General features: G+C 36.5%; 3 protein-coding genes across 3 annotated transcripts; all 3 read right to left on the reverse strand.

Moving 5' to 3' along the window:
* Positions 1 to 64: 64 nt before the first annotated feature.
* LOC111294208 (putative inactive receptor kinase At5g58300) lies at positions 65 to 3,622 on the reverse strand. Its single transcript, XM_022887438.2, has 2 exons — positions 1,444 to 3,622; positions 65 to 851 (listed from the first exon to the last, which is right to left on the reverse strand). Exons 1-2 carry the CDS (start codon positions 2,729 to 2,731, stop codon positions 235 to 237), a joined length of 1,905 nt encoding a protein of 634 aa, XP_022743173.1. The 5' UTR covers positions 2,732 to 3,622; the 3' UTR covers positions 65 to 234.
* A 4,588-nt stretch (positions 3,623 to 8,210) lies between these two features.
* Positions 8,211 to 11,644, reverse strand: LOC111294367 (uncharacterized). Its single transcript, XM_022887646.2, has 3 exons — positions 10,827 to 11,644; positions 9,871 to 10,143; positions 8,211 to 8,739 (listed from the first exon to the last, which is right to left on the reverse strand). Exons 1-3 carry the CDS (start codon positions 11,397 to 11,399, stop codon positions 8,470 to 8,472), a joined length of 1,116 nt encoding a protein of 371 aa, XP_022743381.1. The 5' UTR covers positions 11,400 to 11,644; the 3' UTR covers positions 8,211 to 8,469.
* Positions 11,645 to 11,996: 352 nt separating this feature from the next.
* Positions 11,997 to 14,636, reverse strand: LOC111294368 (large ribosomal subunit protein uL16). Its single transcript, XM_022887648.2, has 4 exons — positions 14,367 to 14,636; positions 12,987 to 13,488; positions 12,639 to 12,720; positions 11,997 to 12,288 (listed from the first exon to the last, which is right to left on the reverse strand). Exons 1-4 carry the CDS (start codon positions 14,374 to 14,376, stop codon positions 12,220 to 12,222), a joined length of 663 nt encoding a protein of 220 aa, XP_022743383.1. The 5' UTR covers positions 14,377 to 14,636; the 3' UTR covers positions 11,997 to 12,219.
* Positions 14,637 to 18,094: the final 3,458 nt, after the last annotated feature.

Raw genomic sequence — 18,094 nt, forward strand, 5'->3', positions numbered from 1 at the left:
GGTCATATTATCCTGTATTGCAATGATGGAAACATTTATAGTTGATTGAGGATGACACTTTCATCAAAAGATCATAGATTCATGGGTTCAGAGCATTGATTGAAGCTTGTAAGTCAAATCCATGGCAATTTGGAAATAGTTATTCCCCAACAAATGAGGAAAAAAGAAGAAGCTCTCCCAGAAAGACTAGAGAATCGAATATTTGAGTTCCATGAGCAGAAGTTTTGTTGCAAATCAGGGTGTTTGGATGATTGATTCTGCCTCTAAGGATGTCCGGTTCTTGGATTCAGATTGTCGTATGTCCTCTATCATTCTAACGGTTTCATCCATTTTTGGACGCTTTTCTGGTGTTTTCGCCACGCATGCTAGCGCAATCTGAAGCATCCGTAACATTTCCTCTTGGAAATGTTGGAATCTCAACAGCTCCACATCAAAGACTTCAGCTGTCCATTCCTCCCTCACAATAGAACGGACCCATCTCGGAAGATCGACCACACCATCATGTCCTGAAGGCTGGAGGGGAGCTTTCGCAGTCAGCATTTCCAGGAGGAGCACACCAAAGCTGTAAACATCAGACTTTTGATTTACTTTGCGTGTTTCAATCACCTCTGGAGCACGGTATCCAACGATACGAGACATGGTTACAGGTGCATTCATCAGAGGAGCCAAGCCAACATCAGAGACACAAGCCTCAAGTTCATCGCTGAGGAGGACATTCAAGGACTTGATGTTGCCATGGGTGCATTTACCACCATCCTCGGTATGAACGTGCGCAATTCCTCTAGCGGTTCCCAGGGCAATCTTCATTCTTGAATCCCAGTCCAGTGGAGTTCTCCCTGTACTCCTGTTTCCTGTCATTGTTGGAAACAGATAAATAAAGGGGAAAAAAAAACAAATTTAGCATCTTATAGTCAGATAAGTAAGTCCTAATTGTTGAATTTGCATCTTATAATCGCCAGGAAATTTTTAAAGAACGAAATCGAAAATTATACGGAGTCAGAGCTGCATACCATGTCAGAGATGAGGGTGCTCAACTGGTTCTGCTTATGGATGTCAACATTACTTACAAATATTAATTACATGTTCAACCACTGATCCTGTGAGGTGATCTAGTACGTTTTTCTTTTGGCACCGGAGTGAGTAACTTTATTCAAGAATTATGGCGGCCAACTGAACAATGTATTACTAAAAATCTTTAGATTTCTCACTAAATCAAATCAATTTTACTATGAAACTAAGTGGGGCATTTCATTTTCTTCCGCAACAGTTAGGGCTTCAATGATTATTTTAACCAAAATTTGCCCTGGTCAAAGCGTAATCGTCTGTTTCAGACTGCAAGAATAGAAAAGCAGAAAACAAACTATATTTTTCTTCTACTTTGCAAACTAATAGGGCCAACATGATGCTAATGGAGATTGGAGAATGATGTTGAGATAAGCATACCATGCAGGAGCGAGAACAAGCTACCGGCTGGCATGTAGTTGTAAACTAACAGCTTCTCATCCTTTGAATAGTAATAGGCACGAAGTCGCACAACATTTGGATGTCGTCCAACCCTCCCAAGAACTTCCATTTGCTGGTCAAATTCCCTTTTCCCAACTGCAACTTCCTTCAATCTTTTCACTACCACTTGTGTCCCCTCCTCCAATGCAGCTTTATATGTCGTTCCATAACTCCCCTTGCCAAGAACTTCAGCTGAAGCCTTCAACAAATCCTCAAGATCAAAGTTGTAAGAACATCCTTCAAAAAAGAACAATTTGTTCTTTTCAGCTTCCTGTACTCCACTTCCAAAATCATTAGGCTTCTCACTCTTTCCAGCTGCAGAGATTTTTCTGTTCAGCAAGCCACTGCCCCCACTTTCTGTCCTCTTCAAACAGCGTATAAAGATCACTACTAGCAGTAGAAGCAGAAATGCTAAGCCCCCAATTACTATTGCAATGATGGCGCCAGCACCTAGTTTGTTTTTTGAAGTAGCATGTCGACTTTGAGAAACTGTTGGTGGGCTTGGAAAGTAAGAGGGAAAAGGAGAAGGTGAAGAGGAGACTGTGGAGCAAAGCTTTACAGGCGAACCACATAACAACGGATTCCCAAAAAATGAAGAAGAAGGAAATCTTTGGAGGGAATTTGGAATAGATCCACTCAAGTTATTATAGCTGAAATTTAAAACTTGGAGACTTGGGAGATTGAGATTGGGAATGGCTCCGGATATGGAGTTGTTCTGGAGGTTCAGAATTTTGAGCCGTGTGAGACTCTGAATTGTAGTTGGAATGGTTCCAGTGAATGAATTGTAGGAGAAATCTAGTACACTCAACCGGGGGGAAAGAGAGGTGGGGAAGACACTAGAGAAGTTGTTGTGTTGGAGGAATAGGCAACGGAGGGAAGGAATGGAGGGGATATCAGAAGGAAGATTTCCATTGAGGTTGTTGGATCGAAGGCTGAGGATCGTGAGAGCATTAAGCTTTCCTATGGTATTGATCGGAATGGGGCCAGAAAGTCCAATACCTGGGAGATGGATGGCAATAACACCGGATTTTTTTAAATTGCAAGTTATGCCAACCCAAGACGTGCAAACTGGGATAGTTGCATTCCAGTTCAGTTTTCGAGCATGTTGGACAGCAGCAGCAAAGTCAAGGAGGGCTTGACTGTCAGAATTCAGGTCCGCCACAACCTCAGGAAATTTATGCAGAGACAATAGAAGGAAAAGCAAGGAAATGAAGGGCTGGAACTTCATGGAGATTTGTTCAGTACGAAGATTAGGCAATAACGCCTGTCAGACTTGAGTAGTTTCTGCTGCCTTCCTGATTCAGCTATAGAAAACGATGCAACATAGTGAGCTGAACACGTATCAGGGAAGCAGAGATCATAAACTATGCAGTCCTGTCAACTTAAAGGTGGTAAAGCAAATTATGCAGTCATTATTTGACAGTGTTAGCATATTAAGTGGGCCCAAATTTAAAAAAATTTACAAGCATTTACAAGTTTAAAAGACATCAAAGAAGAGGTCTGTCATATTCAAAAGCAAATTGGTAGGAAAAGAATCCAAGGAAAAAAGAAAACATCATCATAAAGAAAAAAGGAAAAGTTGCATTATTCTTTGTTCAGTAAAGAGAAGACCTTGTTACATGAAAAGTAATCTCTTAAACATCCAGCAATATAGGTGTCACCAACTCATGCTGTATCCTTGACTGTTGAATGTAGGCTAAGGGCTAAGGAGCAAATTTCTGGTGGGGAGCACAAATCAATTAGAAATGGGACAAGGAAGCTCACTGGGAAAGAACTCTAACACATTGGAAGCTACACTAATTGTTGTATAATAATTGACAATGCTTTAGCTGTTAATACCCTTTTCATGTACGTGGTAAAAAAAAAACAACTATGCAGGACATTTTTCAGTGGTTTAATACTTTGACTCTATCTCCAAGGGCAAAATAATATTTAGAACAAAGAGTCCTTGGAAAATAAGTATCAAACTGTCACATAGCTTGATCTGAATATGAATCATACCTCTAATCTCTGCAATTTACCTGAACAATGATTACCACTTTTGGAGTAGTAAGCCTAAGATCACTTACCTCATTCCCCTACCGAATATGAAATCTTTTTTTTTCATGAATTATGTGTTGGAAGAAAGTTGGAGGTCTGAAATCTCTAGAAGGATTTTTCCTGAGAAGCATCATGTTCTCTCTAGCGTGCAAAAATTTGAGAATTTACCTCTGAAATTTTGAATCTCATATCGAACATAAAATGAAGGTTATTGGAGTATAAAAAAGTTCACATCACCTCTCCCTTGTGAGACGTATTTTGTAACACAAACCCGTGAGCCCAAGAGATTAGAGCGGACAATACCTCATAAGGATGTGAACTGTGGCAGATAGGCTGATTTGGGACACCGAATGAGTGGATGTCCGGGTTTCGAAACCGTGCGGGTTTGAAGCTTAAGTCTTGACCCATGACAAGTGGTATCAAAGCCAGCTCTATACCGTTCGATTCATGCCAAGCACCTCGAGGGAAGTAGGCAGGATGACTAGCCTCCCGGAGCCGTGCGGGTTTGGAGCTTAAGTCTCGACCCATGACAAGTGGTATCAGAGCCAACCTTATACCGTTCGATCTATGCCAAGCACCTCGAGGGAGGTAAGCAAGGTGGCCAGCCTCCGTGACGAGGACATCATGAGGTTGGGTAGGGAAGAATGTCACAAACCTAAATAGGAGTTTTGAATCCCACATCGAACATAAAAAGAGGATTCAGCCATATACCGTTCGATCCATGCCAAGCACCTCGAGAGAGATAGGCAGGGTGGCCAGCCTCCGTGATGTCCCCTTATACCGTTCGATTCATGCCAAGCACCTCGAGAGAAGTAGGTAGGGTGGCCAGCCTCCGTGAGGTTGGGTAGGGAAGAATATCATGAACCTAAAGAGAAGTTTTGAATCCCACATCGAACATAAAAAGAGGGTCACTAGGGTATAAAAGAGTTCACACCACTTCTCTCTTGTGAGGTTGGGTAGGAGGAGTTCTAAATCCCACATCGAACATAAAATGAGGGTCACTAAGGTATAAAAAGGTTCACACCACCTCTCTCTTGTAAGGTTGGATAGGAAAAAATATCACGGACCTAAAGAGGAGTTCTGAATCCCACATTGAACATAAAATGAGGGTCATTGGGGTATAAAAGGGTTCGAACCACCTCTCTCTTGTGAGGTTGGGTAGGAAAAAATGTCACGGTTCACACCACCTCTCTTGTGAGGTTGGGTCATTGGGGTAGGTCACTAGGGTATAAAAGGGTTCACACCACCTCTCTTTTGTGAGGTTAGGTAGGGAAGTTCTGAATCCCACATTGAACATAAAAGGAGGGTCACTGTGATTTAAAAGAGTTCGAACCACCTCTCTTGTGAGGTTGGGTAGGAAAAAATGTCACGGGTCACTGAGGTGGATCACTGAGGTATAAAAGGGCTCACACTATCTTTCTCTTGTGAGGTTGGATAGGAAAAAATATCACGGACCTAAAGAGAAGGTATAAAAAGGTTCACACCACCTCTCTTTTGTGAGGTTGGGTAGAGGAGTTTTGAATCCTATATTGAACATAAAAAGAGGGTTACTGGGGTATAAAAGGGTTCACACCACCTCTCTCTTGTGAGGTTAGGTAGGAAAGCCTGGAAACTCCAAGAACAGAAGTAGTAAGATTTATTCTCATAATAAAATAAAGTGAAATATGTCAATTTTTTTTTAATAAAAAAAACTTTCGACAGCAAGTTGATCGGTACTATGGTACTAATTGAACCGAAGATACACGAATTGATACCGGTGTTGTAGAACATATAATTTTTGAGCTTAAATACCATATGATTGGGTATCATATGAGCAGGTTCGAAAAAACCCTTGTATAGCTTCTTCGATTTCTCGATAAAGAGAAATATGACCAACAGTTGTTTGAATGTATATACAAAAAACTCTCTCTTGTGAGGCGGGAGGTATAAAAGGGTTCACACCACTTCTTTCTTGCGAGATTGGGTAGGAAAAAATATCACGAACCTAAAGAGAAGTTTTGAATCCCACATCGAACATAAAAGGAGGGTCACTATGATATAAAAGTGTTTACATCACCTCTCAAATAAGTCGCCTAAAATTGTGAGTCCAAAGGACCAGAGAGAGTGTGAATCGTGATAGATAGGCTCATCTGAGATATCAGATAAGTGAATATCCGAATCTCAAAATCGCACAAATTCGAAGCTTAAGCATCGACCCTTGAGATTAACAATTTATGTCATATATTAAAGTCCCAACGTTGATAGCAGGATTTAGCAGGTAGCAGCATCAAATCCAAGTTAGCTGCGGTGTCTATTACTAGCTTTTGATCTGATGGCCTGGTTGGTAGAACTAACTTGTAATGATGGAGAGCAAACTCATTAAAACTTGAACGAAAAGAGGTTTTGCTTAGTGAAATAGGGATCAGCTAGCTTTGTAGTTGCATAGGCACCAGGCTTAACTAAATTTCATCCCTTGACTTCCCCTCTTTTTTCGTTGGTGCTGTAGGCAGAATCCAGTAAAAAGGTGAAGAGTTTCAACGCCATTACACTGGACCACTACTCCCAGAAGATGTGGTTTCCTTCTCACTGCATCTTTTACATGTACAAAAGCTAAAGTGATTTTTTTTAATTTTATTTTGATGGATCTAAAGTGAACCAATCATGCAGATTTAACCATTACATTTAAATTTGAAATATAAATGTTTGGTATTCCATTTCTGTCTGTTAACCATTCTTCATAATGGTCCAAGTACATTATCATGAATTTGAATCATCTTCAAAAAGATATAATGAATTAAAAACACACAGAATTTATTATAAATAATAAGGCCTTAGACCTTAATTTAACTTGATAATCAACAACAATGCTAATAATTATCTTTGGCATGAAGGAGACACTGCTTGAACTCACGTGGTAGGGTCCTTTCGATTTCCATTTTGTCTTTAAGTTGGAAGTTGTTAGAAATAGCTTCGGCCTTAGAAAGAGCATTGTTTTGTATAAGCACTGAGCAAAGCTTGGCAGCTTGCTTGTAGGGGCACTTGGATGTAAACACCAGCTCTTTCTGGTTAGGAGTCATTTTCCAACTTCATTACCTTTAAGTGAGAGTAATAAACAGGGTAGGTCCAGATTCCTGAGGAATTGAAGAACTATTCAAATTTAAGACTAAATTGACTGAACCCCAAAATAGGGTCAATTGACGGCAAAGGTTAGTTGGCTGTTAGCATTCGGCTATTAATTTAGCATCTTACCGTAACATCAAAATCATCATCCTAGGCCGCTGCGAGAATTTCTGATTGATTGCTTTAGTTTCTGTGTTAGGAAAGGATGCACCGTTAGTTCAATAGGCAGGCAGGTTCCCATTCCAGGGATGCGGTTATAACTTATAACAAACATTGTTGGATCTCATGAGATAAACACCAAAATCTGTAATCACTCAAAGACAATTAAAGGAACAATTTGAAGTAAAAATGCTTTAGGACAGTCAATGGGAATTAGTTGAGTTAATAAAATTTAAATACTTTACTCATAAGACATTTTAAACTTGATTATTAACAATCTCTTTTAATGAATGATCTATCAATTTAATATATATATTTTTTGAGACCTACGGTTTACTTTGTCTCTATATCTTAGAAATCTCCTCTCACCTTAAAGTTTTTGTCAAAAAAAATGCTTTAGGACCGAAATAACATCCTCACCACTCTTGACAAGTTTCAAGTTTAGGCCTGGTTTATACCTGCATTAGCAAAACTCGCCTAGCTTTACCAGCTTAAGGAAAGAGAATAAGGTTATTCCATCCAGGGTAGTAGTGCATGCATAAAAACAATGCACTAACACTGGCACATCATGTGTACGAAATGATAATTGACGCCCTTATAGCCCTCTGTCTCTCGGCTCAGTAAATTGACAAAGTTAAGCCGGCATTTGGATTTCATAGGCAGATTTGAGTTGCAGCAATTGCCAGGGATGGTGAAAGGAATTGGCCGCATGTATAGTCTAATTACCTTTGTCGAAATTCAGACAACTGTTTGTGGATTATATATCCTTTTGCAGAGGAGAACGGTGTCATTACATGGCCCCATCAAATTCAAACTACATGCAGGATAGCTGACACCTACTAAGTGTATCAGGCACAAGCTAAATAAGGTGGACAGACAAAGATCAATCCGGCTCCAACAACATATGGTATATCCGATGCATGCTATGATAGATTGGCTATCTCAAACAAGTTGCCAACATTGAATAGATTGCAAAATTGGGTTTGTCAATGCCAAAAGCAACCTGTTTTCTCAGTGGCAATAATGATGAAAGCAGAGATCACTTCTTTTACTTGCCCTTTTTGTGAGGTTTGGAGTAGTACTTTGCAGAATTCATAAGTTCAGAAAACAGCTGGACACGAGGACTTTGAATTCCATTGGGCCGAACACTCCCTGGGGGGCAAAGCTTTTGCAGTCCTGGTGCTGAAATTCGCTTGGAGAGAAAGAAACAATACAAAGCATGGTAACCCTCCAAATAAAACTAATCGTTGCCTGCATATGCAATAGCCTCAATACAAAAATCCATTCAGAGCTGCCTGTTCAAGGAGTCACCGGAGGAAAAGGCATGATAACAGAGCATCATAAAAGACGGAAATAAAGTTTCTCAACATGGTAAAATGAATAATAGAAATGGCAAAAACTATATGTCATGTTATGCACAGTACTTCAATTGTGTAAGATTTATTTGCTTCAACAGGGCCACTTCAATTGTGTAAGATTTATTTGTTTCAATAGGGCCGTTTGACTACAAGACGGTTAAAATATGAGGAAAACAATGGCCACAAGCAATATAATGCGGGGAACTCCTCATCAACTCAATTTATCTGGCATTGTCAAGGCCTCAAGCAAACTTTCAGAAACTTCAGTAATCGAAAAAAAGAAGGGGCAAGAACAAAATCTAGCTAGCAATCATTGATTGCCACCTTTTTCAAGCTTTTCAATTTCTTCACGGCGCTTTCTTTCAGCCTCTTGAAGTTCTCGCTCAGCATCCTTCTCTTCCTCAACTTGATCAAGATCATCAAATTCCTTGGTTGCAGCCATTGCTTTCACTACAGGATCTCTCAGCTCATTTATTAATCCACCACCAACCTTGTACTCCTTTTCATCACCAATCAGGAATAGCCGCTGATCAGGTCCTGATGCCATGGGAATGTCTACTGCTAATAGTTTCATATCATACTGCATAAAAATAACAAATGTTAAGATATATAGGAACATACCGCCAGTACTTCTACAATGTATGTAGATTACGTATTCTTCCCTTTTATACCTGTTCTTTTTTTCCCTTTTTTAGGTGGGGGGATGTTTTAGGTTACGTGCCAGAAGAGAGCGAAGGGGAGACAGGAAACTATAACAGAAAGATTTCATATGTTTCCAAGGGATAGTACGAGGAAAGGTGTCCATTAGACATCAAATATTTCATTTACTTAAAAGAATGGCGGAGAGAAACCATTTCATCAGCTCCCTCTCTATCATTCATCCAAAGAAAAGATAAGAGATCCCCCATAATTATCTACAGAAACATCTGGGTTTAAATATTTGGGAGACATACAAAAAGATGCTCTCCATTAGATTTAGGACTTTGAATTCTATTTCCAAGGGGCTTTCCCTCTTCTCTCATCCAAAGGATAAGACCACAGATATCCCATATAGATACCTTATCGATGAAATATTTGAGAATGAGGCATGTGAAAAATAGCTTGATACTTTCAGTTTTGAGTTCTAAGTAATGCTAATATGGAGCAAAATATACTGGATTTAGTGAATATTCAATTTGAACTCTCGAAACTGAAAAATTGACTACAAGAGGAAGAAACATAATAATAACTGCCCAAACATAGCGAACAGATAATTAAATTATTTTAGGGTATAAATTGGCTTGACCTTCAAGGAAAATTCACAAGTAAGGTCGCATGCTCAAAATGTCGTACTAGCTCAAAAATTGAAGTTTTGCTATCTCATTGTTGGATAACCAAAGAAGATGCTTTCCCTATTATATGATGGGTTAATTGAAAAAGGTAAATTACACTTTAATCAGTTAACATCAAACAGCTTTGATATCTACACTTAACAGTTAACACACTGCAGTTATAGAGAGAAGAGCTTAACAATCGAATTTTAAAGAAATGACAAAATAACACCCACAAGTATATGACTTAGATAAAAATCCTAACCATGACTTGTTTAATATTTTCATACTTCTTGAAGGTAAAAAAAAGGATAGTACTGTCATTTTAAAAAAAAAGTAATAATGCTGCAAACTATTTAGTTTATGCATCATCTCTCGGACCAAAGGAAAGGGAAGCAAACCTTGCCCTTTTTCTTCTTGACTTCAACACTCACTAAACCCTTTCTCTCAGAACCTTGGATAGGGAAGATAAGAAAGCATCGCTTGCTCCTAAGCCTTGGCTTGAAGTTCTTCAGCGTGACTCCATCTCCAGACATCACATAAGCTCTTAAATCTGTTCCAGTAAGAGGTGCACCCATAACCTCAAGAATCCCAGCAGCTGTATTAAGCCTTCTCATGGCCATTCTATAAACTTTGTCAGGATTTATTCTTAATCTTGAGTAAATATACAAGCCCTGAAGATAAAAAAATAAGCATGAAGCAGAAAGAGGTAAGATGGCATCATTCTACAATAAAATGCCAGAATCATCAATCCACGCAACAAGCAAAATAATCATATTTATTAATTGTACCCCTAAACATGGACATTAAGAAGAAGCAATGTTCAGTTTTACTGGAGTATAGAAACGCATTAGTCTACAAAGAAAAGTAAAAGGCTTTTATTATTTTATTATTTATTTATTTATTGAAGGACCAAACGTATTCAATAAGATGACAGCCAATAAATTAAGGTCAGCTCAATGGCTAAATTTTCATGATATTTTGTCGTTCATGAGCATTAATTCTGTAAGTGCAGATTGATGCTATTCTTTCTAATTTTCAATACAATGAAACTGTAACTCCAAATCCAGAGTATCTCATCAGAAGTCGTAAAACTCTTCTTAGAATAAATCAAAAGTAAATCAATTACGCAAACTTATTAAATTACAGTTCGTATAAACAAAGTTTATACGCATTCAGGGATGAATGTATGAACAACTCAATTAGCAACATTTACTAAGTCTATGCAGAAATATCTAATTGTGGTGTCAATGATTCAACCACAATCAATCCCAAAACCAAAAGTTAATGGGGTCACTTCTTGTATGAGTAAAGCAGTTAAAAGCCAATGCGGACAAGGCGAGAAATAACAACTTACAGCAAAAGAAACAATTGCAGCGGAAAGGGCAAGAAAGCCATACTTTGCCATTCCTTCAGAGAGGCCAACAAAAGTGTCAGCAATACCGAACATAATCCTCCAGAGCAAAGCACAGAGCAAAACTCCACCAACACCAAACAGAAACAAGTAATTCCTCTTGAAAAAGGCATCAAAATGTAAGCCAATAGCCTCACGGTACCTCGACAAAGTGGAAGTAAAGGTATTAGCCGGGCTTTGGAAGACGTTTTTGGTGAAATTTGCATTGAATTTTTTACCAGAATTAGAGGTTTTGAAGGAAAAGAACCTCAACCCAGAAGAGGAAAAGGGGTTGGGTTTAGCAACGTAAAGGTTTCTCAAAGGGGTAGCCAGAGTCTGGTGGTGAGCAAAGCGAAACTGAAATTGGGAAAGACCAGCAATTGGGCAAGAGGGATTTGAAGGGAGTTGGTGGAAAACATTAGCAGAGGAAGAAGAAGGTATGCCAAAGTGGTTGACTTGATGACGATTGAAATGATGTTTGAGGAAAGCAGCGACAAGTCTTGAAGAAGAAGAAGATGATGATGACGACTTCCACATTTTCAGGTTCAGACTTTTAGATTCATAGGATACACAAACTCACAAATATCAAAAGAAAGCTTACTTGACAAATTCAATTATCAAAAACTGGAAATTGGAGACACACATTCCTATCAAAAATTAATAGAAGAAAAGAGGTGACACGGAAACGGTGGAAGAAGAATCATCTCCCTCTGGTTTTTCTTATGTTTACTCACTTTCCTCCATTTGATATTCGTTCGGTTTGCTTTCTCCGTCGACAAGTTAACTCGGGCCGGATTCGAATGCCTTTTTAGTGTTTCGGGTCGGTTTTTCCATCGTTTACAGTCTGATTTTTTACTACATTTTGTGGTAATAGTGATTTACTACATTTTCAGATTGTGATGTGAACAACAAATTCAGTATCAAATTTTATTCAGATTTCTTACACTAAAAGAGCTTCAACCATTTGACATTTCAACTCATTTTTTTGAAGCATGATTGAATCGCTAAAGCTTGCCCAGTCAATTCAACATTAGATCACACGCACTGCATAAAACAATTACGTGAACAATTGGTAGAGACAGGGCAAATTGCATTGGACAGAAAAACAATAAAACAATTGGTAGGCTTCTCAAGGAAACAAAACGGAAATTGGAAATAATAATAATAAACTGCAATTCCATAACAAACTCAGTGCCATAGTGTGAATAACAATCCACAAAAACCAAATATTCTGAACCAGAACAAGGTCTGTTCAACCATGAGGAAAAGATACACAACCAACTACAATAATAAGCTAAAAATGAGTCCAACAAGAGCTTTATGAGAGCACTTCAAAATTTTCTAGATAGCCAAGAGTCTAAGTTGATGCATCTAGAAAAGCTCTTCCAGGTTGACGTGCAGCCAAAGGTCCATGACATCCAAGAAGCTGCCCATTATAAATCAGAAGTGCCACTTTAGAAAATCAATAACCATGGAGGAACAAATCCACTTGTAAGTTTGATCATAAGCAAATAGCATTTTGGTGTTTAGTACAGACAATAGTAACAAAGGCGGGTTTATAAAATAAAAAATAAATAAATAAAGGGAGAAAATATTCAGCTCCAAAGGAGCGAAGGAATATATTGCTAAAATACATGCATAATTTACTCTACTTTGCGTCTTAGGAGCTACAAATAGCTATAACATATTAAATGCACAGATATAAGGTACCAAATTCTTGGTAAAAACATTGTTTTTAAAAGAGATAATATTCCACCATATCTTAAGTATTACTACCTTTGCATTGACACCATCTGGCACAATCCTGTTCTCAGACTTCCACTTCAGATAATCAGCACGGCTGAACTTGGTAAATCCCCTGAAAATGACAATTATAAAAATATCAAATGATCGTAAACCATATTACAACAACACAAGTGACTTGATACTGTGCATTTGCACAGAACATATATTAGAAAAAAGCAAATTTTAGAGCAAACATCAGACCTTCTGTTTCCTGATAAAAATTGATGCTCTTACAAGGTTGTCAAAGGATTTGTAAGAAAAGAGATTAATGATTCCTATTATCTAGTATACACTCAGGAGTTCCAAAATTTAATGTCTAAGAAACAAAAAAATGCATACCACTTCCTGCTAACAATAATCTTTTGACGACCTGGAAACTTGAACTTTGCACGGCGGAGGGCCTCCTGTGCATGATGACTGTTGCTGTCCTTACAACGAACAGAAAGCAGGACCTGACCAATGTTGACCCTTGCACATGTTCCTTGAGGTTTCCCAAAAGCACCCCTCATTCCAGTCTGAAGCCTATCAGCACCAGCACATGAAAGCATCTTGTTGATCCGCAGAACATGGAAGGGATGAACCCTCACTCTCAAATGGAAAGCATCCTTCCCAGCAAATTTGGCCATATACTTGTTGCAGGCAATTCGAGCAGCCTCCAATGCCTCACTTGAGACATTCTCTTTCTCCCAACTGACAAGATGGACACAGAAAGGAAACTCATCAACACCTTTTTTTTTCATACCAACATCATAAATTCTGATCTTAGAATCCGGGACACCACGGCAGTATCGAGATTTTGGGTATGGCTTGTTCTTGATTTGCCGATAACACCTTGCAGGTCCTATGAGAGGAAATTTAAAAACCAGCATGAATATGACACTCAAAAGTCAATACAATACCAACAGCTTCTTAGGGAATGCGTGTTAGAACCATGAAATGATACGAATCTGTAAAAAAGAGAAGTTTCTAGAAACCCTAACATTTTTTAGGGTATGCAAGAAGAGAAATATAATTAAATTTTCAATATATTATATTTTAGAAATTTAGTTTAACCCTCCCTTGCAAACGAATCCATAATGCTTTATAGATTCCATAAATACAGCAGAGCAGTAGGCCATAGAAGATGATCCCCAGCACACACTCCCAACGATTTTTAGCAGTATTCAGGCAATAACTCAATCCGACACAGAAAAATGGAACCTTATATGATAGAAATAACCGATACATGATTACAAAAGTAAAGATATACGGATTGTTGCTTGGTGCAACAAACTCAAATAACTCAAAACCATAATTCTATGTTGCACTTAATTCCAATTCACAGGTGGTCAAACTCTAAGGTTCAAGGCCAAGTTTTTCCTATCATGGAGAAGTTTTGTTAAGTCGATATTAACAGTTTCTTTTTAACATGGCAATCCAGAAATGGACATCATGGCTGTGGTGACACTGACAGCATATGAATAATATCCACAAAAAAGAGTGAAATGTTGGATTTTGAAAAGCAGATTTAACCGATTTAATGGGCAAACCTAAAATATTTCCCAAAAAGAATAAGGCTTTCATTTTAGTTGAGAATAAGCATTCAACGATATTCAAGAATACTAAAGCTAGTTCATCACTAAAAACACAATTAACGTAAGAATGTTTATTGCAGTACAGATTTCACAAACCGATTATAATAGCAAGCAAAAAAAGGAAGAAAGGAACGAAGGAACTCACTCCTCCCCATGTCGTCGTCGGCGACCTGATGAGATTTGAAATTTGAGAGAGGAAAGCACCCAAAAACGAAAACCCTAGTTTAGTTTTGTTGATTTCAAGTTCAACAACCACTCGTGTCATGGGCCCAATATTAAATATAGCAAACTTTTACCCATTCACTCAAGGCAAGGCAAGCCGAGCAGGCCAAATCCAGTTTCAAATTGTCTGTGACGGCCTCGGTGTGGACTTTTCATATCATTGAAAAGTTCTCCTTTTTTTTTTTTTTTTATCATAGAAACCCTTTTTTACCTAGATTTTATTATAGAACTTTTGCTGCCTTTCGTTTGTTTATTTTTTCCCTCAAATCTCAATAATTTAATTGGTTAAAAAAATCTCAATAATTTACAAAAATATAGAAAACAAAAGTTTATGTTTGGTAGATGTTGGTGTAAGATATGAATTAGAGTCACAGAAACTTAAAATCATAAGTATGAGGTTAATTAGGAGCAAAGGTTAGAGTTGTCTTTAACATTTGAGTCTCGATGTTGAACTCAATAAATAAAGGAGGAGAAAAACAGGAAAAAGAGCAAATTAAGAATGAGATATTTGAAATAGAATGAGTAGTCTCTTTATTTAGGGAATATTTATACTTGAAGGATTGGTGACCTATCATGTTGATATTTGTAAGGTATGCTTTGAGAAATCAAGTCAATTTGCCATATAAACTCAATATGCCATGTCAACTTGAATCAAATGACCAAAATAGCTTTGATCCAACTATAAGTTATTCTTTGATGATAAAAGATAATTATACCTTTTGTGACCATAAAATGTCCCTAACAATTTATCCCCTAACAAATAATTTGAAAGTTCAGATAAGGGTTAGGCTAAGGTGTCCGACTTACTTTGAATTTAATCGTTCTGATGAACTTTAAACTTACATTTAAGTTGAGACTTTAAGTGTTAGTTTTGTTGTTAAACTTTTTAGTAACACAAACGGTCTAAAGTTTCAACATGATTGGATGTTATTTTACTATTCATCTTACATGAATGACTAGGGAAAACTCGCCTCGAATCCGACCCGACTTTATGCTTTAGCATACCCGAACTCAATCCTACCCGATTTTTTTTATATTCGATCCTGATACTATGTAAATCGTATCCGATCCGATCCGAAATTAATAAAATATTATTTTTTAAAATATAAAATATTATTTTTTAAATATAAATATTTAAAAATATCATTATATAAATATATATATAAATAATTAATTAATTAATTAAAAAAATAATTTTTTATATAATGTCGGGTCGGGTCGGGTTTTAGGCATAGTCGAACCCGATCTGACCCCGATTATTCCATAACTATACCCGACCCGACCCGACCAAAAAATCGAAATTAAAAAAAAAAACCCGATCCCATAAGGTCGGGTCGGGCCGAAACCCGTCGGGGACGGGGTTGATTGCCGTCCCTATGAATGACTATTAGGATTTCAATAAGTTTGGCTTTGTTTGCTTAATGCTTAACTCTAGCTTAGGTCAATGGTTAGCCAACCTAGGAGCTTTTAGGTTATCTAAGTTAGTTATCCAATAATCTATTCGAAATGGCACTTGATATTTTTTATAGTGAGATTTTAAATTCATTTGTATCAAGTTGAATCTATATTAAAAGGATTTACACCAAGGTGAATTTGTGCTGAAGTGATTTACACCAAGGTGAATTATACCAATGTGATTTACATCAAGATGAATTTATGCCGAAATAATTTACACTAAAGTGAATTTATGCCGAAGTGATTTATATCGAAGTGAATTTGTACCGTGATAATTTACACCAAGGTAACCTATACCATAGTGATTTACACTTAAGTAAAATATGTGTCGAGATAATTTACACTAAAATGAATTTGTACCAAGGCATTATCTTTAACCATTGTCGTTCGAGCTCTTTTCTTAAGGTTTTCTTTAAGCTTTATGTATTACTAGCTTTCATTTTTTTAAAACAAATGTTGGTATTTTATAGAGTTTCATTTAATGTAAATTAATATTATTGACATATTTCACATTGCTTATTCTGAGGTAAGTTGATATTGCTAGCACCACCTGCCTTAACACTTCTTGTTTTTCTCCAAGATTAATTGAAATCTGAGGTGAATTCTCACCATAAGTTATTCATACTTGAGCTTATTATTACCTCTTTTCTTTATGCTGAAGTTGATTAAACCAAGATAATTTATATTAAGGTGTATTTATATTGAGATAACTTATATCAAGGTGAATTTATGTTTAGGTGGATTATGCCAAACTGAGCCTTATTAAAGGAAAATTTTGTTAAGTTGAGCTCTTTTGGAGATATTTTTTGTTATAAGCTATTTTGAAGGTAAATTTATTAAGCCGAGCCTTTATAAAGCAATTTCGTTGAAATGAACATTTTTAATGAGATAAGCTTTTATTAAGGTAAATTTGTTGAGTCAAGCTCTTTGTTAAACTGAGTTTTTATTAAAAAAATTTGATCAAGTTAGACCTTTATAAAGGTAATTTGTCAAATTAAACTTTTATTAAGGCATTTTGATCAAGCTAATCTTATATTAAAAAATTTTGGCCAAGCTGATTATTTATGAAAAAATTGTCAAGTTAGGCCTTTATGAAGGTATTTTAGCCAAACTGATTTTTATGAAAGAAATTTGATCAAGCTGAAATTTTTTAAAAGTATGTTGGCTAAGTTGATTTTTTATAAAAAAATTTAACCAAGTTAAATATTGATGAAGATAATTTGTTGAATTGATCCTTAAGAAAGAAATTTAGCCAAATTGATCCTTTATTAAAGAAATTTGATCGGGTTGAGCTTTTATGAAGATATTTTGGTCAACTTAACCTTTATGAAAGAAATTTGGTTGAGATAAGCTTTTTTGCTAAGCTAAGCATTTATGAAGGCATTTTATCAAACAAAGCATTTATGAAGGTATTTTTTCAAGTTGAGTTTTTTTTGTTATGCTAGGTTATTATAAAAGTAATTTATCGAACTGAGCTTTTTTTTCAAACCTAGCTTTTATGAAGATAATTTGTCAAGCTAAGCATGTTTGCTGAGTTAGGTTTTTATTAAGATAATTTATCAATATGAGCTCTTTTTTCAAGCTAGATCTTTATAAGGTAATTTATTAAAATGAACTCTTTTGTCAAGCTAACTTTTATAAAAGTAATTTGTCAAGATGAATTTTTTGTTGAAATAAGCCTTTATAAAAATAATTTTTCTATATAAGCTATTGTGTCAAACTAGATCTTTATGAAGATAATTTGTTAAGCTAAACTTTTTTGCTAAAATAGATTTTTTTTAAGATAATTTATCAAATCGAGCTCTTTTACCGAGATGAACCTTTTTTAATGTAATTTATCAAGGTGAACTCTTTTGTTGAGGTGGACAAGCTAAGCTTTTATAAAAGCAATTTATCGAGCTGAGCTTTTTTACCAAGCTAAACCTTTATGAAATCAATTTATCAAGCTAAACTTTTTTGTTGAAATGAACTTTTCTTAAGGTAAGTTGTCGAGTGTAACTCTTTTATAGAGGTGACAGTCAAGTTTTATAAGGATAATTTATTGAAATGAGCTTTTTTGTCAAGTTAGACATTTATAAAAGTAAATTTTTTAACTGAGCTTTTTTGTCAATGTGGGAATTTCTTAAGGTAATTTATCGAGTTGAGCTTTTTTGTCAAAGTGGCTAAACTAAGCTTTTATTAAGATAATTTGTGAAG

The sequence above is a fragment of the Durio zibethinus genome, chromosome 14 (genome assembly GCF_047325235.1).
Source record: "Durio zibethinus cultivar Kanyao isolate XHJ-2024 chromosome 14, ASM4732523v1, whole genome shotgun sequence".
NCBI classification, from domain to species: Eukaryota; Viridiplantae; Streptophyta; class Magnoliopsida; order Malvales; family Malvaceae; genus Durio; species Durio zibethinus.

Coding starts and splice junctions, on each gene's coding strand:
- LOC111294208 (XM_022887438.2), bottom strand. CDS start 2,731: ATGAAGTTCCAGCCCTTCATTTCCTTGCTTTTCCTTCTATTGTCTCTG. Junction 852..1,443: donor CTTGTTCTCGCTCCTGCATG/GTATGCTTATCT, acceptor CAACAATGACAG/GAAACAGGAGTACAGGGAGA.
- LOC111294367 (XM_022887646.2), bottom strand. CDS start 11,399: ATGTGGAAGTCGTCATCATCATCTTCTTCTTCTTCAAGACTTGTCGCT. Junction 10,144..10,826: donor CTGCAATTGTTTCTTTTGCT/GTAAGTTGTTAT, acceptor TTTTATCTTCAG/GGCTTGTATATTTACTCAAG. Junction 8,740..9,870: donor TCAAGAAGAAAAAGGGCAAG/GTTTGCTTCCCT, acceptor ATTTTTATGCAG/TATGATATGAAACTATTAGC.
- LOC111294368 (XM_022887648.2), bottom strand. Junction 12,721..12,986: donor ATTATTGTTAGCAGGAAGTG/GTATGCATTTTT, acceptor TGTCATTTTCAG/GGGATTTACCAAGTTCAGCC. Junction 12,289..12,638: donor CAGATGGTGTCAATGCAAAG/GTAGTAATACTT, acceptor TATAATGGGCAG/CTTCTTGGATGTCATGGACC.